Source organism: Poromitra crassiceps (assembly GCF_964638095.1).
Source record: "Poromitra crassiceps genome assembly, chromosome: 17".
Classification (NCBI taxonomy): Eukaryota; Metazoa; Chordata; class Actinopteri; order Beryciformes; family Melamphaidae; genus Poromitra; species Poromitra crassiceps.
Window position 1 is genome coordinate 26,306,922 of NC_139635.1, and position 26,977 is coordinate 26,333,898.

The 26,977-nt window shown below is 47.4% G+C and overlaps 1 protein-coding gene across 1 annotated transcript in view; it reads right to left on the bottom strand.

Annotated features, from left to right (window-relative positions):
• The window catches only part of chd7 (chromodomain helicase DNA binding protein 7), a 145,167-nt gene that overhangs the window by 23,756 nt on the left and 94,434 nt on the right, over positions 1-26,977 (bottom strand). The window contains exons 16-27 of the mRNA XM_083653826.1: positions 25,201-25,299; positions 24,854-25,049; positions 24,474-24,690; positions 23,723-23,918; positions 22,891-23,058; positions 22,354-22,533; positions 22,125-22,235; positions 19,032-19,243; positions 15,705-15,907; positions 14,571-14,733; positions 9,190-9,279; positions 2,687-2,790 (exon numbers count right to left, since the gene is read on the bottom strand). Coding sequence (XP_083509952.1) covers positions 2,687-2,790; positions 9,190-9,279; positions 14,571-14,733; positions 15,705-15,907; positions 19,032-19,243; positions 22,125-22,235; positions 22,354-22,533; positions 22,891-23,058; positions 23,723-23,918; positions 24,474-24,690; positions 24,854-25,049; positions 25,201-25,299 — 1,939 coding nt within the window. The remainder of the gene's footprint in view (positions 1-2,686; positions 2,791-9,189; positions 9,280-14,570; positions 14,734-15,704; positions 15,908-19,031; positions 19,244-22,124; positions 22,236-22,353; positions 22,534-22,890; positions 23,059-23,722; positions 23,919-24,473; positions 24,691-24,853; positions 25,050-25,200; positions 25,300-26,977) is intronic.

The following is a 26,977-nucleotide window of genomic DNA, read 5'->3' on the forward strand; positions in this document are numbered from 1 at the left end:
ACACCTCCCTCAGCCTCTCTTTAGGGAGGGCTCTCTGTAACACTGCACCTCCCTCAGCCTCTCTTTAGGGAGGGCTCTCTGTAACACTGCACCTCCCTCAGCCTCTCTTTAGGGAGGGCTCTCTGTAACACTACACCTCCCTCAGCCTCTCTTTAGGGAGGGCTCTCTGTAACACTGCACCTCCATCAGCCTCTCTTTAGGGAGGGCTCTCTAACACTACACCTCCATCAGCCTCTCTTTAGGGAGGGCTCTCTGTAACACTGCACCTCCATCAGCCTCTCTTTAGGGAGGGCTCTCTGTAACACTACACCTCCCTCAGCCTCTCTATAGGGAGGGCTCTCTGTAACACTACACCTCCCTCAGCCTCTCTATAGGGAGGGCTCTCTGTAACACTACACCTCCATCAGCCTCTCTTTAGGGAGGGCTCTCTGTAACACTACACCTCCCTCAGCCTCTCTTTAGGGAGGGCTCTCTGTAACACTACACCTCCCTCAGCCTCTCTATAGGGAGGGCTCTCTGTAACACTACACCTCCATCAGCCTCTCTTTAGGGAGGGCTCTCTGTAACACTACACCTCCATCAGCCTCTCTTTAGGGAGGGCTCTCTGTAACACTGCACCTCCATCAGCCTCTCTTTAGGGAGGGCTCTCTCTAACACTGCACCTCCATCAGCCTCTCTTTAGGGAGGGCTCTCTCTAACACTGCACCTCCATCAGCCTCTCTTTAGGGAGGGCTCTCTCTAACACTGCACCTCCATCAGCCTCTCTTTAGGGAGGGCTCTCTGTAACACTACACCTCCCTCAGCCTCTCTATAGGGAGGACTCTCTGTAACACTGCACCTCCATCAGCCTCTCTTTAGGGAGGGCTCTCTCTAACACTGCACCTCCATCAGCCTCTCTTTAGGGAGGGCTCTCTGTAACACTACACCTCCCTCAGCCTCTCTTTAGGGAGGGCTCTCTGTAACACTACACCTCCCTCAGCCTCTCTTTAGGGAGGGCTCTCTGTAACACTACACCTCCATCAGCCTCTCTATAGGGAGGGCTCTCTGTAACACTACACCTCCCTCAGCCTCTCTTTAGGGAGGGCTCTCTGTAACACTACACCTCCCTCAGCCTCTCTTTAGGGAGGGCTCTCTGTAACACTACACCTCCATCAGCCTCTCTTTAGGGAGGGCTCTCTGTAACACTACACCTCCATCAGCCTCTCTTTAGGGAGGGCTCTCTGTAACACTACACCTCCATCAGCCTCTCTATAGGGAGGGCTCTCTGTAACACTACACCTCCCTCAGCCTCTCTTTAGGGAGGGCTCTCTGTAACACTACACCTCCCTCAGCCTCTCTTTAGGGAGGGCTCTCTAACACTGCACCTCCCTCTCCAGCCTCAGTCGGCCCCACTCTCCTTTCCCCATTCCCCCCTCGCTCCATTCATGCCACACTCCCTCACCACCCCTCTCTCTCTCCATCACATTTCAATTCCTAATGTCTATCTCTCTCTCTCACTCACACACACATACACACAGCACTGTGCCCGCAGCCAAACGCTAATCATCGGGGTCTTTATAGGCCATCACTCTTCTACAGTGTGTGTGTGTGTGTGTGACGCATTGTTGTGTGTGTGCGAGTGTGTCTGTTTGTGTGAGTGTGTGTGACTGAGTGTGTGTCTGTTTGTGTGAGTGTGTGTGACTGAGTGTGTGTCAGTTTTTGCCCCTCTAAGGGCCTCCCTAGTGAATGAGGATTATGATTAACTATGGGTGAGCCCTTTTCTATCCCTGTGTGTTTCTGTGTGTGTGTGTTTCTGTGTGTGTGTGTGTGTGTGTGTTTCTGTGTGTGTGTCTGTGTGTGCCCTCCCAGCCTGTCCTAATTGAATCAGAGAGGATGGCAATGATGGAGAAATTATGACAATTATCCCAAATGAATATGAATGAGGGTGCGTGTCCGCATCACACACAGTGACACTGGGCCCCATCAGCCTGTCACTGGGAGTCCCATTCCGACGGCCAGGCAGCACCCAAAGGTGGCTCACTCTCAAATCATCCTAATGACCATCCAGAGAGAGGTCAGTAGGCTGGCAGTCAATGGAAGATAATACACCCGTGTAGAATAGTAGCTTAGTAGATTTAAGTCAAGTGGGAATTTAACAACTAATGGAAGAAAAACTGGTCATTTTTTAACTTTGACACAAATTTCATTCACATCAGTGACATTGGGAGGTGCTAAATTAACACCTGTAACACACCACGCCACACACACACACACACACACACACACACACACACACACACACACACACACGGGCGCGAGCGCCTGGCCGGCGGTCGGACAGCGCCCATCAATCATCCTTCCGATAGCACGCTGAGCCTGTCAGCTGGGTACCGCTGTCGCCATGGCAACACCAATCAACCGGTGGGGTGGGTTGGGGCTTGGTCTGTGTGTGTGTGTGTGTGTGTATGTGTGTGTGTGTGTGTGTGTGTTTTTCCGGGATGCTTATCCTATTTGGAGATTATGTGTGAAAATGTGTGTGTGTGTGTTTACATGTTTTAAAGATGCTGATGGGTGTATTATCTGTCTGTATGAGTGTTATGTTTGAACCAACCCGTGGATATGATGTGTATTACAAGATGCTGGTGTGTGTGTGTGTGTGTGTGTGCGAGTGTGCGTGCGTGTGTGTGTGTGTGCGTGCGTGTCTTACCGTGTTTGAAGACACCAATGAGCAGCGATTTGTCCGCCTCGCTGTCCCACCAGTCGGCCGGCACCTCTGCGTGGAACGGCTGGGGGATCCAGACATCCAGCTCACTGCAGCGGAGCGAGCACACGATAAACATCACATCACTCCCAATGCACTCCTACAGGATCTGACATCATCATTAGCGTTAATGTTTGGTGTTTTAGTTAAGAGATCGTTATCCAAACTGTTTGTGCCCATTCAATTTGCTTCAGCATCACTTTTGCAATTCAAATCAGAGAGAGAGAGAGAGGGGGGGGGGGGGGAGTGGAAATCAGATTAAGGGGTATTTTGTGGCGTAATCAGATTGTGGTTCTCGATGGTGTCGGCTGCCAAATGCAAAGTGTGGGACGGAGGCTCAGGAGGGACACACTGCACCGGTGTGGGACGGAGGCTCAGGAGGGACACACTGCACCGGTGATGGCAGTCTTTCTGGCAGCATCCTGCCGGTTGACATTCCTATTGGCTGGCTTTGTCCAAAAGTCCCATTCCCTCCCTATATTTGAGAGACACCGGCTTTGTTGACACGCACACGGCATTTTGGAGACTGGGTTTTGGATATTCCAATTACAGGGTAGTATATGCAGCAATCCTGAAGTTAAATTCTTTGTCAACTTTTAAGACCCTTTCAATATATTTTAAGACCTCAACGCCACTTTCGTCACATAGGGATGTAAATCGCAAGTTTCATCACGATACAATATTATATCGATTCTTTGGACGACGATATTTGCTGATATCAAAAAAGTCTGCCACGATAAGATATCAATTCAATTCAGGGGTCTGCGATCGACATGAGACAATATCATAATATGCTCAATTAGCACAATAGCAACATGGGAGCAAATGCGCTCTAAATTTTCTTATTTTCATATGATTTGTTGATGACAAAAAATATATTTAAAAACACCAGCTGTATCCTTTAGTTTGAAGGATGGCTTTACCGATAATCAACCCACTTTGCATCATTAATAATCTCGGTAAAATAAGCACATGGGCAGTGTTTACCTTCTCTCTGTTTTCCTCATGGGCAAAAATGCTCCTGCAGAAACTCCGCTCCTGTGAGCTGCAAGTCATTAAGGCTCGTTAAGGCTCTCCATGCAATTCTCCATGGATGTGCACATACTTATACATACCGCACATACACTACAAACAAAAACAGCCGCCCTCAGAGCAGATTCCACGTCTCGAGCAGAACTTCTGGAGCTTCGTTGTGACGTAAAACGCGTCACAATGAAGCGCTTTGGCAGAGGAGGAAACCGGGAAGTCCATGAGGAAAACACAGAGAGAAGGTAAACACTGCCCATGTGCTTACCGTATATTAGCGAGATTATTAACGATACAAAGTGGGTTGATTATCAGTAAAGCCGTCCTTTTATGTCTTACTCAGGATCAGCTCCATACGCACCTTTAGTATTAACCTCTTCAACACCCAAGTACCCACCAACAAACACAGCTTCTGCCCATCTGTATTCTCCTGCCAATAATTTAGCTAGTAAGCTAGTAGCTCGTAAGCTAGTAGCTAGTAAGGTAGTAGCTAGTAGCTCGTAAGCTAGTAGCTAGTAAGCTAGTAGCTAGTAGCTCGTAAGCTAGTCTAGAGCTACTCTAAGCGTGCACTGACTGCAAACACCAACAGGAAACATCAGTGCCTGTTTGACTGCGTCAGGCCTCTGGATAACAGAATATTCTCAGGCACCTTATTCAGGTTTTCTAATTCAGTTACATAAATAACATTGATCATTTAGTCAAGCATCAGGGCATCATTAAAGCATCATTTCATTGGCCTGTCATATCGGCAGAAATCTGTGTTTTTATCTAGTAGCCAGTGAGAACACAACAGGCTAAAATCAACATAGAGGCTTTCTGCACGACACTGATTGCATGTTTTTGCAAAGAAACCCTCCATTATGACAAAGAAGAGAGAAGGAATTGTCTCCAGCTAGCTGTGGAGAGAGAGAGAGAGAGAGAGAGAGAGAGAGAGAGAGAGAGAGAGAGAGAGAGAGAGAGAGAGAGAGAGAGAGAGGGCACAATGCACATGTCTCCAGCTAGCTGTGGGTGGAGAGAGAGACACACACACACACACACACACACACACACACACACAGAGGGCACAATGCACAATGGATGCAAGGAGAAAGATAGAGGGTGACATGAGGAGAGGAGAAACCAGGGAATCAGGTCCTTATCTCTGTAAACAGCAGTATGCCTGGCCTTGGCAACACACACACACACACAGGCTGGCATGCTAAATCCCCCTGGCATATGTTGGCGCGCTGGCACCCAGTATGCTCACGTCTGGCACGCGCCCACACACACACACACACACACACACACACACACACACGTATATATATACATACACACACACACACACACACACACACACACACACACACACACACACACACACACACACTCCCATGTATATACATACACACACACACACACAGGGGTCTGTCACAGTAGCCATTGAGGGGAGAGAGAGCAAGGCAGAGAGAGAGAGAGAGAGAGAGAGAGAGGGAGAGAGGGAGGGAGAGAGAGCAAGGCAGAGGGAGAGAGAGAGCAAGGCAGAGGGAGAGAGAGAGAGGAGGGAGAGAGAGCAAGGCAGAGGGAGAGAGAGAGAGCGAGGGAGGGAGAGAGAGCAAGGCAGAGGGAGAGAGAGAGAGAGAGAGCAAGGCAGAGGGAGAGGTGGAGAGAGAGAGAGAGCAAGGCAGAGGGAGAGAGAGAGAGAGAGAGAGAGGGAGGGAGAGACAGAGCAAGGCAGAGGGAGAGAGAGAGAGAGCAAGGCAGAGGGAGAGAGAGAGAGAGAGAGAGAGAGGGAGGGAGAGAGCAAGGCAGAGGGAGAGAGAGGGAGGGAGAGATCAACATGGAGTGCACGTGCTCCACATTATATATTCATTCACATCTGGGTGAAAGGGTGATGAGAGGGGGATGGGAGCGGATGAGAGACTAAAGTGCACTGCAGAGAGAGAGAGAGAGAGAGAGAGAGAGAGAGAGAGAGATGGACAGATGGTGTGAAAGAGGAGAGTGATGGAAAAAAGATGGAGGGAGGAGTGAAGGAGTTGTGAGGAGGAGATGAAGGAGCAGTCAAGGTGAGCGGCGCTGTAGCTGCTGGTGGCCACTCACAATGGAAGAGCCTGTCAGCATGGGAGAAAATGGCACCTCCAAATGAGTCCAACATGTCAGAAAAACATGATGTTGTCATATCTTCTCCATGATAACATAATGAAGGGTGGAGGTAATATTGTTTAGAAGAGGAAGGAGCTGGGCGTCGGCGTAGTGCAGCGCTAGATTCCCCGCCTACCAACACGCGGCTCGCAGGTTCCAGTCCCCGCGTTACCTCCGGCTTGGTCGAGCGGCGTCCATACAGGCACAATTGGCCGTGTCTGCGGGTGGTATGTGCCCTAGTCGCTGCACTAGCGCCTCCTCTGGTCGGTCGGGGCACCTGTTCAGGGGGGAGGGGAACTGGGGGGAATAGCATGATCCTCCCACATGCTACGTCCTGCCAGTGAAACCCCTCGCTGTCAGGTGAAAAGAAGCGGCTGCCGACTGCACATGTATCGGAGGAAGCATTTAACTTCCACAGTACCCTAATGTCCCTTTAACTTCCACAGTACCATAATGTCCCTTTAACTTCCACAGTACCCTAACATCCCTTTAACTTCCACAGTACCCTAACATCCCTTTAACTTCCACAGTACCCTAATGTCCATTTAACTTCCACAGTACCCTAATGTCCATTTAACTTCCACAGTACCCTAATGTCCCTTTAACTTCCACAGTACCATAATGTCCCTTTAACTTCCACAGTACCCTAATGTCCATTTAACTTCCACAGTACCCTAACATCCCTTTAACTTCCACAGTACCCTAATGTCCATTTAACTTCCACAGTACCCTAATGTCCATTTAACTTCCACAGTACCCTAACATCCCTTTAACTTCCACAGTACCCTAACATCCCTTTAACTTCCACAGTACCCTAACATCCCTTTAACTTCCACAGTACCCTAACGTCCCTTTAACTTCCACAGTACCCTAACGTCCCTTTAACTTCCACAGTACCATAATGTCCCTTTAACTTCCACAGTACCATAATGTCCATTTAACTTCCACAGTACCATAATGTCCATTTAACTTCCACAGTACCATAATGTCCATTTAACTTCCACAGTACCATAATGTCCATTTAACTTCCACAGTACCATAATGTCCCTTTAACTTCCACAGTACCCTAATGTCCCTTTAACTTCCACAGTACCCTAATGTCCCTTTAACTTCCACAGTACCATAATGTCCCTTTAACTTCCACAGTACCCTAATGTCCATTTAACTTCCACAGTACCATAATGTCCCTTTAACTTCCACAGTACCATAACGTCCCTTTAACTTCCACAGTACCATAATGTCCCTTTAACTTCCACAGTACCATAACATCCCTTTAACTTCCACAGTACCCTAATGTCCATTTAACTTCCACAGTACCCTAATGTCCCTTTAACTTCCACAGTACCATAATGTCCCTTTAACTTCCACAGTACCCTAACATCCCTTTAACTTCCACAGTACCCTAACATCCCTTTAACTTCCACAGTACCCTAATGTCCATTTAACTTCCACAGTACCCTAACATCCCTTTAACTTCCACAGTACCCTAATGTCCATTTAACTTCCACAGTACCCTAACATCCCTTTAACTTCCACAGTACCATAATGTCCCTTTAACTTCCACAGTACCCTAACATCCCTTTAACTTCCACAGTACCCTAACATCCCTTTAACTTCCACAGTACCCTAACATCCCTTTAACTTCCACAGTACCCTAACGTCCCTTTAACTTCCACAGTACCCTAACGTCCCTTTAACTTCCACAGTACCATAATGTCCCTTTAACTTCCACAGTACCATAATGTCCATTTAACTTCCACAGTACCATAATGTCCATTTAACTTCCACAGTACCCTAACATCCCTTTAACTTCCACAGTACCCTAACGTCCCTTTAACTTCCACAGTACCCTAACGTCCCTTTAACTTCCACAGTACCATAATGTCCCTTTAACTTCCACAGTACCATAATGTCCCTTTAACTTCCACAGTACCATAATGTCCATTTAACTTCCACAGTACCCTAACATCCCTTTAACTTCCACAGTACCCTAACATCCCTTTAACTTCCACAGTACCCTAACATCCCTTAAACTTCCACAGTACCCTAACGTCACCTTTAACTTCCACAGTACCCTAATGTACCTTTAACTTCCACAGTACCCTAACATCCCTTTAACTTCCACAGTACCCTAACATCCCTTAAACTTCCACAGTACCCTAACGTCCCTTTAACTTCCACAGTACCCTAACGTCCCTTTAACTTCCACAGTACCCTAACGTCCCTTTAACTTCCACAGTACCATAATGTCCCTTTAACTTCCACAGTACCCTAACATCCCTTTAACTTCCACAGTACCCTAACGTCCCTTTAACTTCCACAGTACCCTAATGTCCCTTTAACTTCCACAGTACCCTAACATCCCTTTAACTTCCACAGTACCATAATGTCCCTTTAACTTCCACAGTACCCTAACATCCCTTTAACTTCCACAGTACCATAATGTCCCTTTAACTTCCACAGTACCCTAATGTCCATTTAACTTCCACAGTACCCTAACGTCCCTTTAACTTCCACAGTACCCTAACGTCCCTTTAACTTCCACAGTACCCTAACGTCCCTTTAACTTCCCCAGTACCCTAATGTCCATTTAACTTCCACAGTACCCTAACGTCCCTTTAACTTCCACAGTACCATAATGTCCCTTTAACTTCCACAGTACCCTAACATCCCTTTAACTTCCACAGTACCCTAACATCCCTTTAACTTCCACAGTACCATAATGTCCCTTTAACTTCCACAGTACCCTAACATCCCTTTAACTTCCACAGTACCCTAACATCCCTTTAACTTCCACAGTACCCTAACCTCCCTTTAACTTCCACAGAACCCTAACATCCCTTTTTTGAGAGTGGGAACAGAAACACTCGGCTCGAGCCTTTACGGTTACAAAACCGTGACGTTTTAAACGGCGGAAAAATCTTGAAAATCGCTGCATCCCTACTGAGTAGCTAGTTAGCACTTAGCGTGAGCCGTGAACAGCCCCCATGACTGAACAGACAAACGGAAAGACAACCTCAAACTTGGACAGAAAAATAGGAAGATGTCACCGTGCTGGACACAGTGACACGGTTTGATTGACAGGTGACTCACTGAAACCGTTTGATTGACAGGTGACTCACTGAAACCGTTTGATTGACAGGTGACTCACTGGCACAGTTTGATCGACAGGTGAGGTCTGGGAAGAGCAGAGGCCGGAGCACCACAGCAATGAGCGCCGAGCACCAAAGATGGAGATGACAGAATGTCCCCTCTGCGTTAAAAAGAGAGAGAAAGAAAGAAAGAAAGGAAACCCTACTGACCTGGTGTCGGCTCCTTCCAGGATGCGCTCAGCCGCGTCGCCGATGACTTCCTGTCTCAGATAATACAACATCCTCACCCTCAACAGCACCCTGAGAGAGAGAGGGAGCGAGAGACAGAGAGGGAGAGAGAGAGAGGGAGCGAGAGACAGAGAGGGAGAGAGAGAGACAGAGAGGGAGAGAGAGAGGGAGCGAGAGACAGAGAGAGAGAGAGAGAGAGGGAGAGAGAGAGAGACAGAGAGAGGGAACGTCAAGCGAGTTGTAATATACAGCCTGCTATATCCCTGTACAGTGAGCCATTTGTTGAACTCCAGGATATCCCCAGACTTCCCGGGAGAACGTGAGAAATTCCCAGACTTTTCCCCTGTCTGGAATACACACCTCTCTAAACTCCATGATATTTGGTGAGCAGAGGGGAGCCCTGATAGCACGACCCAGGGTTCCCACACAGGAGTGAACATCACCTTCAAGGACATTCCCTCGAATTCAAGGAGCCAACAGGGCATAGTTTGAGGCACGGATCAAGGGTGATTAGCGTTACCACACTGATAACTTTAATCGTGAGAACTAACTTCTGTTATTCCACAAAATACGTTATACAAACTCAAGCACTTTCATTCTATTTTCAAAAACTTTCAGTCCTCTCTTGAGTGAGCTGCAGTACAGTCTTGTTGATGTGCTGTGCAGAGCAGCATTTGGACTGGACATAAGGTTTACTCGTGTTTACAAGCTGGCTACCAAAAACGCAAAACGCATTAACACATTTTTGGCATTGTCAGATTCAACCGGATTGCTAGCAGATGATGTCCGGAGCAGCGGTCGCACTCGCATTGTTAACGGAATATTTTCCGTCTTTTACAGGTTTTTTTTTTTTTTTTTTTTTTACAATGACAAAGAAAAATCTGTCATTTTAAGTTAACACTGTGAGAATAGATGACAGAATTTTTACGGCCCAATCTGTCAGAATCGTAAACTACGAGAAAGTTTAATCTAACGCATCCTCTGGTCTGGAGTTGAGTGAAAAGCAGAACTCGTGAGCCATACATGTCATGGACTAGGGCTGTCACTTTTTATTCGAAATTCAAATTTAACTTCGAATGTGGGGGAGGAGGGCATGTTCGAATGTATAATTGACCTGTTCGATTTTTTTTTTTTTTTTTTGCTGCTTGCTGGTAATGTTAATCCCATGTCAGAAAAAGTCTGGAGGAGAGGAGGAGAGGAGGAGGAGGAGAGGAGGAGCAAGAGGGGGGGAGGAGGAAGAGGAGGAGGAGCAGGAGGAGGAGAGGAGAGCAGGAGGAGAGGAGGAGAGGAGAGAGGGGAGGAGGAGGAGAGGAGGATGAGAGGAGAGAGGGGAGGAGGAGGAGGAGGAGAGGAGGGGGGACAGAATGGAAGGAGCGCTATAGACGGAGGGAGAGGGAAAAAGTTTGGAGAGCCGGTGAGGAGGGGGGAGGGTACACAGGCAGTCAGTTGTTTGCAACTCATTCTGCAGTGTGTGTGTGTGTGTGTGTGTGTGTGTGTGTGTGTGTGTCGGTGTGCGTTTGTGCGTCAACGGCATCACAAGTTGGGGTGTGTGTGTGTGTGAGTGTGTGTGAGTGTTTGTTGGCAGGCTGTGTGTGCTCATCCATCAATGTGCCAGGCCTGATTAGCCGCACAGCGCTGTGCTCCAGCCTAGCAGATGGCACCACATAATCACCCCCAAGTGTGTGTGTGCACGGGGGTGTGTGTGTGTGTATGTGTGTGTGTGTCTTTCACCCACTTCCAACAGGTCTGCCTGCCTAGCACCTGGCCTGGCGCGCGGCCAGACGCACGCGCGCACACACACACACACACACACACACACGCACACGCACACAAACACACACGCACACAAACACGCTCACACAAACTTCCCACTCAAGGAAAAAATCCTTGGAATCGAATCCGGAGGGCAAGGAAGCATATCTCCCTGACAACAGGAGAAAGCTGACCAGAAAGTGTGTGTAAGTGTGTGTGTGTGTGTGTGTGTGTGTGTGTGTGTGTGTGTGAGAGAGAGAGAGAGAGAGAGAGAGAGAGAGGGAGAGGGACAAGGAAGAGAGGGAGGCTGGTAGGTGTGTTCCAGTCATGCTGGCTTTAAGGTGGCAGGGCCGGCCTCAGCTAGAAGTGGCAAAGCTGCCTTGGTTTTAAATCCTTAAATCTCCTCCATCTAGAGATGCACCGATCGATCGGCCGACGGCCGGAATCGGCCGGTTTTCAGCTGATCGGCCATTGAGCGGTGACCGGCAGATCAGTCTCATGTGTCCGATTCTGCGCCGGTCAGATCGACACGCATGCGTGGAGCACACAGTGACAGACGGTACAGCCACACACACACCAACACGCGCCACACGATGGACCACGTCGTGCACAGAGCACAGCCACACACACATCAACATGTGGTCTGTGTAAAAGTGGCCTTTTGAAAAAACCAAATACCCACACCTGTTCAGAGTCTCCGCCTTTCAAACTTCCACCCGCTCCGTGTTTAAGTAAGCCCCGCCCCACTTAGCCTGACAGCCAATGCCATACAGCATAGCCAATGCAGGAGGGAGGAGCTATTATGAACATAAGATTTAATTTGAATTTATAAAGAAAAGTTACAAAAATGTTTGTGTATGCAGTCAATTATAGTTCTTAGAAAGAAAATCGGAAGGTTAGACGATTGGCCCATTTCCAATGCTGGTATCAACGCGGCCCCGCACAGCTCGTCTCGCTTTTTTGTCTCATTCCACCGATCAAAAACGTGGACAGCCCGGGTTGAGTCGGGGTTGAGTCGTGCTAGTTTTGGTCCCTGCTCTGTTGAGGTTCCAGCGCTGTGAACCCGGTACCATCCGGTGACGTGAAAACACTGCAGACGACTGATTGGTCAGGCAGAATCGTGTTTACTGTAGGCATCTACTGTCAATGCTGGATACCAGTTTAGTGGGGCTTACCTTCTCTTCTGTTAATGTTATTTCCATCAGTCTTTTGTGTTGCTGCCTTCGGCTCTGGTGAAATAAAATCGATCTCCTTGCTCAGCTTTAACATGCGGTGGTTTTCAATTGTTTTGAGAGAGAAAAAAGTCCTTTCCTCGGGAAGCCCTTTGTAGTTGGCTCCGCTAGGCCGCAGGCGAAGCCGCGATCTTGCCTGTTGAGCTGCCGGTGGGGTTCTCCTCGTAGCGCCTCTCCCGTCCCCGCGCAGTGCATGCATGTGAGTTTGAGTAACAACACAGTGATATCCATTCTCCTAGCCGATTGTCACATTTGCCCATGTACACTGTAGGTCATTTAGAGGCACCAGTATTTCATAATTTTAATCATAAAATTTAAAAGTTCCGTGTATTGATTTAATTTTAACGTTATACTTATAGCCTACTTCGGCTATGGGCGGAAGACAGATATGCGGTCGCTATGACGACCAGGTGTGGGCGGAGGCAAGTAAACTTGCTATGGAAACAGAGTCTATATCAAGTAGAGACGAGTAAGACCAGGTCGAGTAGAGCTGTACTGTGCTGTTATATGTGGTGGAAATGAGCCAGTAGACCCCCAAAATGTTTCCTTGGTCCAGGCTACTTGTTACTATGGTGGTGTGTCAGAGAGAAACTTACTTGTTACTTTGTGTCAGAGAGAGACCTACTTGTTACTTTGTGTCAGAGAGAGACCTACTTGTTACTATGGTGTTGTGTCAGAGAGAGACCTACTGTTACTTTGTGTCAGAGAGAGACCTACTTGTTACTATGGTGTTGTGTCAGAGAGAGACCTACTTGTTACTTTGTGTCAGAGAGAGACCTACTTGTTACTTTGTGTCAGAGAGAGACCTACTTGTTACTTTGTGTCAGAGAGAGACCTACTTGTTACTTTGTGTCAGAGAGAGACCTACTTGTTACTATGGTGTTGTGTCAGAGAGAGACCTACTTGTTACTATGGTGTTGTGTCAGAGAGACCTACTTGTTACTTTGGTGTTGTGTCAGAGAGAGACCTACTTGTTACTATGGTGTTGTGTCAGAGAGAGACCTACTTGTTACTATGGTGTTGTGTCAGAGAGAGACCTACTTGTTACTATGGTGTTGTGTCAGAGAGAGACCTACTTGTTACTTTGTGTCAGAGAGAGACCTACTTGTTACTTTGTGTCAGAGAGAGACCTACTTGTTACTTTGTGTCAGAGAGAGACCTACTTGTTACTTTGTGTCAGAGAGAGACCTACTTGTTACTATGGTGTTGTGTCAGAGAGAGACCTACTTGTTACTATGGTGTTGTGTCAGAGAGACCTACTTGTTACTTTGGTGTTGTGTCAGAGAGAGACCTACTTGTTACTTTGTGTCAGAGAGAGACCTACTTGTTACTATGGTGTTGTGTCAGAGAGAGACCTACTTGTTACTATGGTGTTGTGTCAGAGAGAGACCTACTTGTTACTATGGTGTTGTGTCAGAGAGAGACCTACTTGTTACTATGGTGTTGTGTCAGAGAGAGACCTACTTGTTACTATGGTGTTGTGTCAGAGAGAGACCTACTTGTTACTTTGTGTCAGAGAGAGACCTACTTGTTACTTTGTGTCAGAGAGAGACCTACTTGTTACTTTGTGTCAGAGAGAGACCTACTTGTTACTATGGTGTTGTGTCAGAGAGAGACCTACTTGTTACTATGGTGTTGTGTCAGAGAGAGACCTACTTGTTACTATGGTGTTGTGTCAGAGAGAGACCTACTTGTTACTATGGTGTTGTGTCAGAGAGAGACCTACTTGTTACTATGGTGTTGTGTCAGAGAGAGACCTACTTGTTACTATGGTGTTGTGTCAGAGAGAGACCTACTTGTTACTATGGTGTTGTGTCAGAGAGACCTACTTGTTACTATGGTGTTGTGTCAGAGAGAGACCTACTTGTTACTTTGGTGTTGTGTCAGAGAGACCTACTTGTTACTATGGTGTTGTGTCAGAGAGATACCTACTTGTTACTTTGGTGTTGTGTCAGAGAGAGACCTACTTGTTACTTTGTTGTTGTGTCAGAGAGAGACCTACTTGTTACTTTGTGTCAGAGAGAGACCTACTTGTTACTATGGTGTTGTGTCAGAGAGAGACCTACTTGTTACTATGGTGTTGTGTCAGAGAGAGACCTACTTGTTACTATGGTGTTGTGTCAGAGAGAGACCTACTTGTTACTATGGTGTTGTGTCAGAGAGAGACCTACTTGTTACTATGGTGTTGTGTCAGAGAGAGACCTACTTGTTACTATGGTGTTGTGTCAGAGAGAGACCTACTTGTTACTATGGTGTTGTGTCAGAGAGAGACCTACTTGTTACTATGGTGTTGTGTCAGAGAGACCTACTTGTTACTATGGTGTTGTGTCAGAGAGAGACCTACTTGTTACTATGGTGTTGTGTCAGAGAGAGACCTACTTGTTACAGTGGTGTTTGAGGTGTCTCTTGTAGCTGTCCTCCTGCAGTAGATGGTCAGGGTTGCAGCTGGCCAGCCAATCGGCTCGCGGGGTTTGGGGAGGCGGGGGTGGGGGCTTTTGGCCTTTCTTCCCCTTCCTGCCCCGAGGGACCGGGGTGGAGAGACCTAGACACAGAGAGAGAGAGAGAGAGATAAGTAAATATACTGTCAGGTGTCTACCAAAAATACAACCTGCAACCATGTAATTTTCTTGGAGCCATGATATGATAGGATAATTAATCTACCCCCCCCCCCCCCCCCCCTCCGGTAAGGGCGTTGCCTGGAATGCATTTTGTGAGGTACAATAAAAAGCAGATCATGAACGCGTCATCTGACGTTAGCTTAGCATCTGCAGTAATCAGCTGGTCAGCACTTCTGGCAGGCAATACAGTGGTGTTGTGGAACAAGGAAAGACTTACCAGATATTTCCAATACACGTCTGGTAAAATCTATACTGCCTTTCTGATCGCTGTTACAGTAACGTCAATTCACTGATCACAGTGCCTGAATTTATGACCACCGTTACAGTAACGTCAATTCACTGATCACAGCGCCTGCCTTTATGATAGCTGTTACAGTAACGTCAATTCACTGATCACAGCGCCTGCCTTTATGATCGCTGTTACAGTAACGTCAATTCACTGATCACAGTGCCTGCCTTTCTGATCGCTGTTACAGTAACGTCAATTCACTGATCACAGCGCCTGCCTTTATGATCGCTGTTACAGTAACGTCAATTCACTGATCACAGTGCCTGCCTTTCTGATCGCTGTTACAGTAACGTCAATTCACTGATCACAGCGCCCGATTTCTCCACCGACACTTCTCCATACTTGTTGTTGTCATGGTAAACGGCCATCGTGATTGGTCGGCTGTCACCGACTGATATGACACACATAACACTAAGGTATTAATAAGCAAGCTTTTCTTCTTCCTGTCCCGTTTAAAAATGTATTAGCTGCCAGTGTCTTAGTCATCCTGCCTTCAGTCGGAGCAATCACATGTGTGTTCAAGTGTGTAGGTGTTAAAAGACACATACAGCCACAGTGTGTATTTTGTTTTCTCTGTCAGTGTACGTGTGTGTGTGTGTGTTTTACCAGAGTGGTTGGCCAGCGTCTTGGTGGTGGTGCCGTCGGCGGTCGGTGCGATCAGGTCCCACACGAAGCTTTTGATGTTCTCATCTCCGCGGTAATGCAGCAGGCAGTAAGCCAGTAGGGCACGGCAGATGGTTTCCACATCGGCCTCCCGTAGGGGGCGCTTGAACCGACCGTGAGACAGAATGTCGCTCCACCTACCCCAGCTAGAGACACGCGGAGAGAGAGAGAGAGAGATGGGGAGAGAGTGTGAGTGTACAGATAGAATATTATAATATAATATTACAATATTATTTAATATACATATACAGGTTTCGACACTTTTTCCAAAGTCAAATTCAAACACTTTTCAAGCAGTGTCTCGGTGTATTTTCAAGCTTTTCCACCGCCTTACAGATGTGGTACATGACATATTTATAGACATACATATACTCAAAAGGTTTATTTTACTTTTATTTAACGAGGCTCGAGTGGAGGGGTCTTCATTTTGTGCGGAAGGCAAAAGCAGTTAGGCTCTCTGTTGAACTATTCAGTCACATAGCGATGTATTATGAACATAATACAATTATAATTGCAAGCAGTTTATAAAGCACTTTATTCCAAATCCAATCACTTTTCAAACCTTGAAAACCCCACATTGAAATCCAAGCGTTTTCAAGGATTTCCAGCACCAGTAGGAACCCTGAACATACAATAGGCCTACTGGCTTCACTATGGCAGAAACTAAGTCCAAACTAGACTGTATATATATAGGACTGCCCCATTGGTTAACATAGAGGTTAACGTACATTATCTGAACATAGCATCACCGGAGCACCAGAGCCAATCAGCTCCAGCTGAATGTTTGCGTGCAGCTCCAGTAAAAAGTCTGGTTTTATTAGGCCAGTGTGTCAGACTAGACTACACCACGCTACTATCGTGGCATGCATGACCTTGATGGCTTATGACTGCACACGCAACATGGCATCACGCTGTCATGTGGCCCAGACATCACCCTCACACACACACACATTCCACAGGCAGACATGTGCGTGTGTGTGTGTGTGTGTGTGTGTGCCCCAGTGTACCAGGCTCTCCTTAAACGTTTCACCAGCCTGCTGACTTAATCAGTGCTGGCACCCCGAGTAGTGCCACCCTGGCATGGCTCTGCACGCGTCCGTGTCTGTCTTAGTTAATGGGTCACAGCCCCCCACCCCCCCCCCCCTCACCCTCACCCTCCATCTGACCCTCAAGCCTGATGTGGGGGTCCATCTCCATCATGTCACACATTTTCCACTGCTCTTTACACATTTTCACTGAGGTCGTCAAGTATTTGCCCGTTTGAACGAGTCATATTTTGACTGGACGAATTGTTAGGAAGGGTAAAATGGTGGACGTGCTCAGAGAGAGAGACACACACACACAGAGAGATGGATGATGGCAACAGACAACAAGAGCGATGAATAGAGAGGACAGGCCAAGTGAGACAGTGTGTTTTTGTGTCCTGCAGCCCCGGGCCATGAGACTAGACTGTAACAATAACAATGCTGACCTCTCTCTCTCTCTCTCTCTCCCTCTCTCTCTCTCCCTCTCTCTCTCTCTCTCTCTCTCTCTCTCTCTCTCTCTCTCTCTCTCTCTCTCTCTGTGAGCCATGAAAACGGACAGGCTCGTCCGCTAATGACTCTGCATGCCCGTTTGCCTGTGTGCGTAATGTATATGTGAGGGACAATCAACGACGAGGTGTGCGTTACAACCCTTTTAATGCACGACGTGGAGGGCGAAGAACCACCCGACGCCGCAGGCCTCCGCCAAGTCAACAGTCCCTCGGCTGGCAAATGACACAGCGCATGCGAGACAGAGAGCTGAGAGCTGCTTTATGATTCGTTCAATGTTTGATGACAAAAATGGGAGATAAGTACCGCCCACTTCAACCCCTGCCTCAGAAAGCAGTGACAACAACAGGGAGGGAAATGGCAATATTTAGGATTTGGGTTGAATCTAATGTCTCCCACTTTTCGTGGCTTACAATTATAGTCGCATACGAACCTAAATGACATAGTTGGAAGGGTTTGGTGCATTTTGCTTGCCAGGGTCTTTCAAACGCATTTTCCCCTCACATTTTAATTTTCAACGCATAACAGATGAATATACCCATAATGTTTGATCTAAGAGAGCTATCTCAGTCATTCAAATCGTTATGTATAGGGGAGAGTTTCTTAATTTATTTATGGAAATATCAAAAAATGAACATGTCAAATTTTCACCATGTGAAGGGTTTTTGCATGCCCCCCACACGTGTGTGTGTGTGTGTGTGTGTGTGTGTGTGTGTGTGTGTGAGAGCGATACGACACAATGCCCCCCACTTCTCAAGTCTCTAAGTGCAAGGTCACGTTATTGTCTACATGTGCACATGAATACGCATGCATTGTGTGTGTGTATATATGCAAATGTGTAATAGGTCACTCTGGAGTGTGTGTGTGTGTGTGTGTGTGTGTGTGTGTGTGTGTGCGCGCGTGAGAGAGAGAATGTGGGCGGCATTGATCGAGTGTGTGTGTGTGTGACGGCCTTGAGCGGCGCAGATTGCTGTGTCTACTAAATCACTCCACGTGTGGGGCTGCATGCATTAACTCATGCAGTCACACCCCACGCTATAAATAAGCTGACTGATGCCAGCATTATTTCCTTGGTACACAGCCACGCCCGCATGTGCGTGACTTCCACATCCAGCCCGACCTCCGCTCGGCTCCGTCGCCCTTTCTTCTTCTACACTTCTTTCTTCTTCTAGCCGTCGTCTGATTCAGTGCGGTCTCTCCTCCACCGCTGTCCTCCCCCCCCCCCCCCCCCTCCCTTTACCTTTTGATGTTCAGTAATCGCTTCCAGAATATCTGGCCCCAGGGGAGGAATATGACCCGTATGGAGTGTTTTATTTATTTATTTATTTGACTTCCATATGCATTATCTGGATGTCCTTTAAGGCTTCCTAAACATCCATCTGTTGTGCACGTTTAAGCAGGATAAAAACTAGGGCTAGGTCTTTTTCAAATCTGGGGTTTTCCCCATTTCAGTCAGTTCAAAATGGAAATGTTAATTTCAAATTTCAAAAGTTTTGGGGAGAAAATGGGGAAAGTGGATAGCTGACAAATAGCTTGAATTTTAAAATGTTTAAGAGGTACATGCACATTTTACATCATTATTTATTCACGGTATTTTATATTTAGCCTTCAAAGGGATGTAGATTAAAAAAGATATATAATTAACCTTTCTGCGCTCAGTTTTGCGGACTTCTCAAACTCTCAACTCCTCAAACACATACTACAGTATATATACACATATGGGGGATGTCATCCTCACCCGTAGACCAGCAGGTTCTTCTCCACCCTGAAGCACTCAGACCTGGGGTAGCCCTGGGCTCTGTCCTGGGGCCTCCGCGGTTTGGTCTGCGGCTTGCTCGGCTCGTCTCCGTCGCTCTCCAGCTCAGAGAACTCCATCATCTCGTCCTCCTTGATGCTGCTGTAGTGCCGCGTCTGCTTCCTCACCCTGGGCGTGTCGATCACCAGCGTGTTCTGGAGACGACACGACAACGGGTCACATATCGCTCGTTATTTCTTACTCCTTTCTAAAGGGCGTGATACACAGGCCAACTTTCTGGGCTCAAATTAACTCAGACAATGGCTGGATACAGTTACACATGCAATATATTTTAGCATTCTGAATTAATTCAAACATAATTCATAGTGATATGAATAGAATATTAGAGTCCATGTGAAGCAAACTAGTCTTCAATTAGGAAGAAGGGTGGTGGACTAAAGGTATATATATATATACGATATTTGCACAGATTTGAGTGTGCGGACGCTCCTTTTTTCATTCATGGTGGACTACTAAAGGTAAAAGACTGTGACCAGAAGGTTGTCTGTTCAATCCCCCGGACCGGCAGGATAAATCTGGGTGGGGAAAGTGAAAAGCAGCGCTTGCCCCCTCCCTCATTACCACCACTGAGCAACACCCTTAACCCCAACTGCTCCAGAGGGAGCTGCTCAGTGGCCAGCAGATCAGACGGTGGTTGTACTGGATCGGCTCCAGGTGTGAATGTCAGGTTGTCCTAAATCTTGCAAGGTTTCGGGCAACATGGCCCGGGGTTGCCACCCTGTTTGAGGCCCTGACATATCATTCCAAGACTTTTCAGAGACTTTCCGTAAGTCAGAGCTCTCACATGATCTAAAAATAATAATATATAAATAATAATCTCCCTGATGTTCCCTGACTTTCCCCATCTGGGGACCATGTGACTACATGGCAATGTCTGGATAAAATCACGGTAATTGGAGATTTGGCCCTGCGTTTGATTCGTGTTCCTTGAGAAAATTGCTGCCCAGCCGCCAACATAAACAGGCATTAATTATGTTGTCTAATGAATTACATTGTTATTCAATTAATTTGTTTCCCCTTCCCTTCAATCCTGTTAATACGCTACACAGGGCAGTAGTTTGTTCCACAATTATCACAGAGTGCTACAGTCATTTCCATTTGAACATCACACAAGAAGAAATCCCAGGGGACCAACCCGAGTGGAGTGGAGCGAGTCTGTGTGTGTGTGTGTGTGTGTGTGTGTGTGTGTTCATGCTCATGCAGCTGGATTAAGAGTTCCATTTGAGGGCCCTCCAAAAGAGAGCGACGTCAAGAGAGGGAAGCGGAAGGGGGGAGGGGGGACACAAATGAGGATGGGAGGGAGGGGGGACACAAATGAGGATGGGAGGGAGGGGGAGGGGGGACACAAATGAGGATGGGAGGGGGGGGAGGGGGGACACAAATGAGGATGGGAGGGAGGGGGGACACAAATGAGGATGGGAGGGAGGGGGAGGGGGGACACAAATGAGGATGGGAGGGGGGGGGAGGGGGGACACAAATGAGGATGGGAGGGGGGGGAGGGGGACACAAATGAGATTGGGAGGGAGGGGGGACACAAATGAGGATGGGAGGGGGGGGGAGGGGGACACAAATGAGGATGGGAGGGGGGGGATGAAGAATTGAAGCCAAATGCTGAATGAGTGTAGAGAGGGAAAAGGAGGCAGAAAAATGATAAGGATGCCTCTGAGCGGGTGGAGAGCTGTGTGTGTGTGTGTGTGTGTGTGTACACACAACGCTAGTGACTGTGCATGTAAACACATCCTCATCTGTGTGTGTGTGTGTGTGTGTGTGTACACACACACACACACACACACACAACGCTAGTGACTGTGCATGTGTTTCTGTGTGTGTTGTCTGTGTGTGTGTGTGTGTGCTAGCCTAAGTGATATCTCTGTACCCTCCAGGTATCTGCGCTCTGTTAAGTGGAGCTAAGCAGCTTACTCTCTCTCAGACACACACACACACGAGCACGTGCACACGTCACACACACACACACACACACGAGCACACGTCACACACACACACACGAGCAGGGAAACATGGGTAATTAAGGAAGAGAGGAGATTCCCAACTGTCAATATTAATCTGTCTTTTTTCCTTCCCCCCCCTCAATTTTGCCGTGCTTCTCTCCGTCTCCCTCCCCGCCCGAGGCCATAGCGTCGACTAATTACCACTCTGCTATTAGCCTTTCCGTGAGGGGAACATCGCCGGGGTGTGTGTGTGTGTATTATTGGCTATGTATGTTAAATATACGTATAAATGGTGCGGTTATTTCCTCTTTAATGTGTGTTGAGTGTGTACCGTTCAATAAATCAACCCCCCCCCCCCCCCAAAGCAAAATAGTTTGTTTTTTTCTACAGGGTATATGCAGGGATGCTGAATTTAAATTAAATACGTTTTAAGACCTTTTTTTAAGACTTTTTCAAAACCTCAACACCACTTTCCTCACATCAACGTTAGGCATGTAAATCACAAGTTTCATCACGATACAATATTATATCGATTCTTTCGACAATGATACAATATTTGCTGATATCGCAAAGTCTGCCACGATACAATATTGATTCAATTCAGGGGTCTGCGATCGACATGGGACGATATCATTATGCTCATTTAACACCATCAGCACAATAGCCACACAATTTCATACCTCTCAAATGGCAATTAAGACTTTTTAATACTTCTTAATTTTCCCTAAATTGACTGATCAACTTTTAATACTTTTCAAGACCCCGCGGATGCCCTGTTCTATGGGCCATAGTACATTTAATGGGGAGGGGGAAGGAGGGGGTGGGGTTGAATACTGTGAAATATTAGTATACTGTGATATTTTGGTAGATACCATACTGTGAAATCTCATATCCTAATATCCATACAGCATGCATCATATCTGGCCATTGATTGATTTGTGCGTGTGTGTACACATTTTCAGTGTGTACCTATGTATATGTGTGTGTGCGTGCGTGTGCGTGTGTGTGTGCACATTTTCAGTGTGTACCTATGTGTGTATGTGTATGTGGTGTGCGTGTGCCGTACCCGTCCATTCATGGCATCCAGGTCCAGCTCGGCCTTCTTAGCCCATTTCTGCCAGAAGTCTGGATCCTCCAGAGAAATATCGGTTCTGTTGCCCGCTGCAACAAAACTAGCCTGCAGACAAAAAGAGAGGGAGTCATCTCACGTCATGTCTCATACCATGGTGGTGGACGGTGTGCGTGTCAGATGCTAAAGGGATGGTGGTTCAGATGCTAAAGGGATGGTGGCTGACCTTAGCGAAGGTAGAGCCCTTGCCCTCAGACTCGATGGTGATGGTCTGGGTTCGTCTCTGCAGGATCTGGTCGATGTCTTCCTCGCAGAACTTGGAGCCTTCGTCTTCCTCGTCCATCAGCGCGCCGTACGCTCCCTTCCGCAGCAGGTCCTCGATCTCCTTCTTGGACAGCTGCTGCACCTGGAGCGTAGGGGCGGGAATCACAGGTTTAATCACGATATACAGCGCTGTATCCATTCCTTTGCACAATGACACGATATTTGCCGTTATCGCAAAGTCTGCAAGGATATGATTTCGATTCAATATGAGACGATATATATGCCTATTTAGCACAATCCGTTACATTTGTATCAACTCACAAAAGCCAACTAAACTATGATTTGACAATTGTATTTCTGATACGATATCAATACGATACCGATCGCTGTAGCAATACTTCGATCTAGATCGATGCATCGTCCCAACACACGCACAACAACACGCGTTTCATTGTTTTATCAATGTGTGCGAGTGTGTGATGTGTGCGACGCGTCTCACCCCGTTGTTGGCGTTCTCTCGGCCGCTCATGCTCTGGAGCACAGCCTTGTCCAGCCCCAGCTTCAGGCTGGCCTTGTCGAACATCTCCCTCTCGTAGCTGTTCCGCGTGATCAGGCGGTAGATCTTCACCGCCTTGGACTGGCCGATACGGTGGCACCTGGCCTGGGCCTGGTGGAGGGGAAAAAAGGGAGGGAGGCAAAGAGTCAGACATGTCAACGACTGTCGAATTCAACCTACATCCAAAATGACTCCCAAGCTTTTCCGTTGGCAGCACGCTGCCTGCATGCTCAGCTGTATGCTCTGCCTGTATGCTCAGCTGTATGCTCAGCTGTATGCTCTGCCTGCATGCTCAGCTGTATGCTCTGCCTGTATGCTCAGCTGTATGCTCTGCCTGTATGCTCAGCTGGAGATGCGAGGTTTCGGCACAAGACTGATGATATGCTCCGATGAAGCGGAGCCAAGTGGAGCTGGCAGAGTCATCAAATCTAGCCGATACTTGTAGCTTCAGGCTAGTTTCCCATCCCTATGGACAGAGCTGACTTCTGTAGTTAGCCTTCACCACTGACATCTGAATGTATTGAGAATGTAATGCCCTATTGATTCCTGTACGGATATCTTTTCTGTTAGGAGGTCAATGATCAGGTGTCAGCTACAGAGCAGCCGCCTGGGAGCCGGTAGAGATTCAGTGTTTTGGCCCAAGGACTCTTCTGCAGAACAAATGCTTGGTGACACGCGGAAAGGCGTGAAACCGTCCATTAATATTATGGAAACCAGAATGGGGAGAATATTAGATTGATTAAGTGTGCAGGTTTAGCATGGCGTGGGCTGGTACCTGCAGGTCGTTCTGGGGGTTCCAGTCGGAGTCGAAGATGATGCAGGTGTCGGCGGCCGTCAGGTTGATGCCCAGCCCCCCGGCCCTCGTGCACAGCAGGAAGACGAAGCGGTCCGAGTCCGGCCGGGAGAAGCGGTCGATGGCCGCCTGCCGCAGGTTGCCGCGGACGCGCCCGTCTATCCGCTCGTAGGGATAACTGGGCACGGAGAGAGAGAGAGAGAGAGCGGGGAGGACAGATTAGTATTGTTGTCGGCAAAACATGAAGCTGTCAATAGTAGCAGGCAGCGGCAGTCATCGCTGTCATAATCATTAACATCCTGTTGACCTTTATTCGCCAATTAAGGGAAGTGCAAACAGCAACTCAACCCTCTTGCCCAGACCTGGGCATTATGCTGCTCAGGGGGACAGAACCGGCCCTCATTGATGGTTCTGCCTGGCCCGGGAGGTCCAAGACAAAAACACACCGTTTTACTTATGAGGCTAAAAATAATAATAATGAGATGACCTAAATGTTGTTTGGAGTAATATTCACTATAATAAATGCTGAAGAATAAGAGCAGTTTGTTTTCTAATAATTTAATCTAGTGATACAATTTGATGTTACGGCATGGCCATATTTTTTGGCCACCGACAACAATCTGGGTTTCTCATGTGGCACCAGGAAACATAACTGCCCACCCCTGCTCTTGCCGAAGCCTACAGGCAGAGAAACACTGGTCTCCCACATTTCCCTCCAGCCGTCCCTGCTCACCGTCTCTGGATGAGGTAGTCCTCCAGGATGTCCAGACAGCGGACCATCTGACTGAACACCAGGACGCGGTGGCCCCCGGCCTTCAGTTTGGGCAGCAGCTTGTCGATCAGCACCAGCTTGCCGGCAGCTTGGATCATGGCCTGGAGGTGGAAGTCCGGCATGTCCAGACCTCCGCTGTGCAAGTCCCTGAACTCCTCCACGATCTTCTCCTCCGCTCCTGGACCAGTGCATTCACAATTAGAAATCATCGGGGACAAGGAATTGAGATTTTGGAATTTGGAATCCTAATACTGTAACAGGAAATCAGAATTGTGAAGAGAGAGAGAGAGAGTGTGTGTGTGTGTGTGTGTGTGTGTGTGTGTGTGTGTGTGTGTGTGTACCGTTGATGAGGTAGGGGTGGTTGCAGCATTTCCTCAGCTCCATCATGGTGTTGAGGAGGTTTGGGACATTGGGTCCTCCTCCTCCTCCTCCTCCTCCACTGCTGCCGCCACCTCCCACGCCTCCTTTGGACAGGAAGGAAAAGTTCTTCTCCAAAATGGCGCGGTAGTATTTCTTCTGGATGTTGGTCAGCTCCACCTGGCAAACGGCAACGATGGTTGGACGAACGTTTTTTTTTCCTTCCAGTAGTTTATCTCTTCATTTGAACTAGTACTCATATTTGGAGCATTTGTGATTTATTAGACAGTATACATAGAGTTGAGAGCAGGGAAAAAGCTGGGTTTCCTACCTCGATAATGGTCTCCTCCTTAGGAGCCAGGTTCTTCTCTACGTCCTCCTTCAGTCTCCTCAACATCATGGGCTTCAAGATGGCCTGCAGATTCTGGACCTGAGACAGACAGAGACAACGTTACCAGTCCGTTCACTGGTCCTCTAAGTTCACAGCTGTGGACCATGTGAAACACAGAGGGTATATAGAGTATGATATACACAATAGGGGTGTCGCGGTACATGTATTCGTCCCGTGAGTTCACGGTACGGGCATCACGGTTCGGTACGTGAAGCGACACGACGAATACGTCAAATCCAGAAGGTGGTAGTAAAGCACCTAAACGCTGTTTGAACGCCATTGAATTGAATTGAATTAAACGCCACAGAAGAAGACACACCAAACCAACACAAGGGCCATAGAAATCCGCGTTCACTGAATGGAACGTTTTGTGGAGAGGAAACATTACCGGGGGTCGCTCCAGAACGCTTCAACAATATTGAAGCGTCCAGCTGCTCTCCCGTTAGTCGTCAAAAAAGTGCAGAGCAGTATTCTAATGCCTTTTATGACGATAAGCTGTTTTGCAAATTCTGTCAACATCAAGCCAACGAGGTAAGCTTGCTAATGTAACGTTACGTAGCCGCGACAAAGTCCTTTATAGTTGCGCGTTGCGGCTAAACGTTACATAACACTGACAAAGCTGTTAACTTGTAAACAAGCAACTTACATCGCGTGGGATGACAAGCAAGATGCGGTGAGGAAGAGGGGATGACTCCTTGTCATGTTCCAATAATCCATTAGATGACCGAACGTAATCATTATGGTAAACAAAACTCGCATCCAATAACGTTAAGGCACTGACAGGGTTCTTTCCCGTACTTACTGGGAAAGTGAAACCCACCCCGCAGTCTGTCAGACAGTGGGGGAGGGGTTGGTGGGAGTATTAGGCTACTCCACACATGCGCTCTGTTTACAAACTTGTGCACAGTTCACGCAGGAGGCAAATTTATTCCAACCTGCAGCCTATGTGCAACCTGCAGCAGCTGCACTTGTGCTGGGTTGACTGCTGTCTTCACCTCCTTGTGCTTCATCATTGCTGCTCTCCTCTACTACAGCTCTTTTACGATTCCCTCCCGTTTTGATCCACTTTAGCATCCCTCCTCGTCTTTGTTCACCACTTGTGTAACCATGCGGGGCGGGCAGGTAATTGTGCATGCGCAACAGGTATAGTGTCCGTCAGAAACAAATATTTGTTTCTAAATCTCAAGACAACAAAATAAACCTCAATTTCAATGATCACAAGTTTATTTTCATTCGTAGTATTATTTTGATAGATAAACATGTTTTACAATTGATTTTAAAGTTGGGTTTATTTCATAATTTAAACATTGGGATTCCAGGGATCAAGTACCACCAGCAGGGGGGGGCGCAAGTACATGTACCACCTACCTTGAGAAACACTACCAATAATATTAATAATTATTATTATTATATCACTTTCACATGTTTGAAAACTACTACTAATGACCACCATGGATTTTGCACAAAAACTTAAAAAAAAAAAAAAAAAAAAATTCACAGAGCCTTCCAAGTACCACCAGCAGGGGGCGCAAGTACCACCTACGGTACGCGTACCGTAGGTTGGGAACCACTGGCCTAGATCTTATTAAATAGTGGACATTTATTAATTCCCACTTATCAAACACTATTTCTGATGGTAAAATGAGCGTAAAAAGCAAAACACAGAATTCAGAAAAATTCAAAGGGAAAAAAACTGAATTTGGGATTTGTTTTTTTC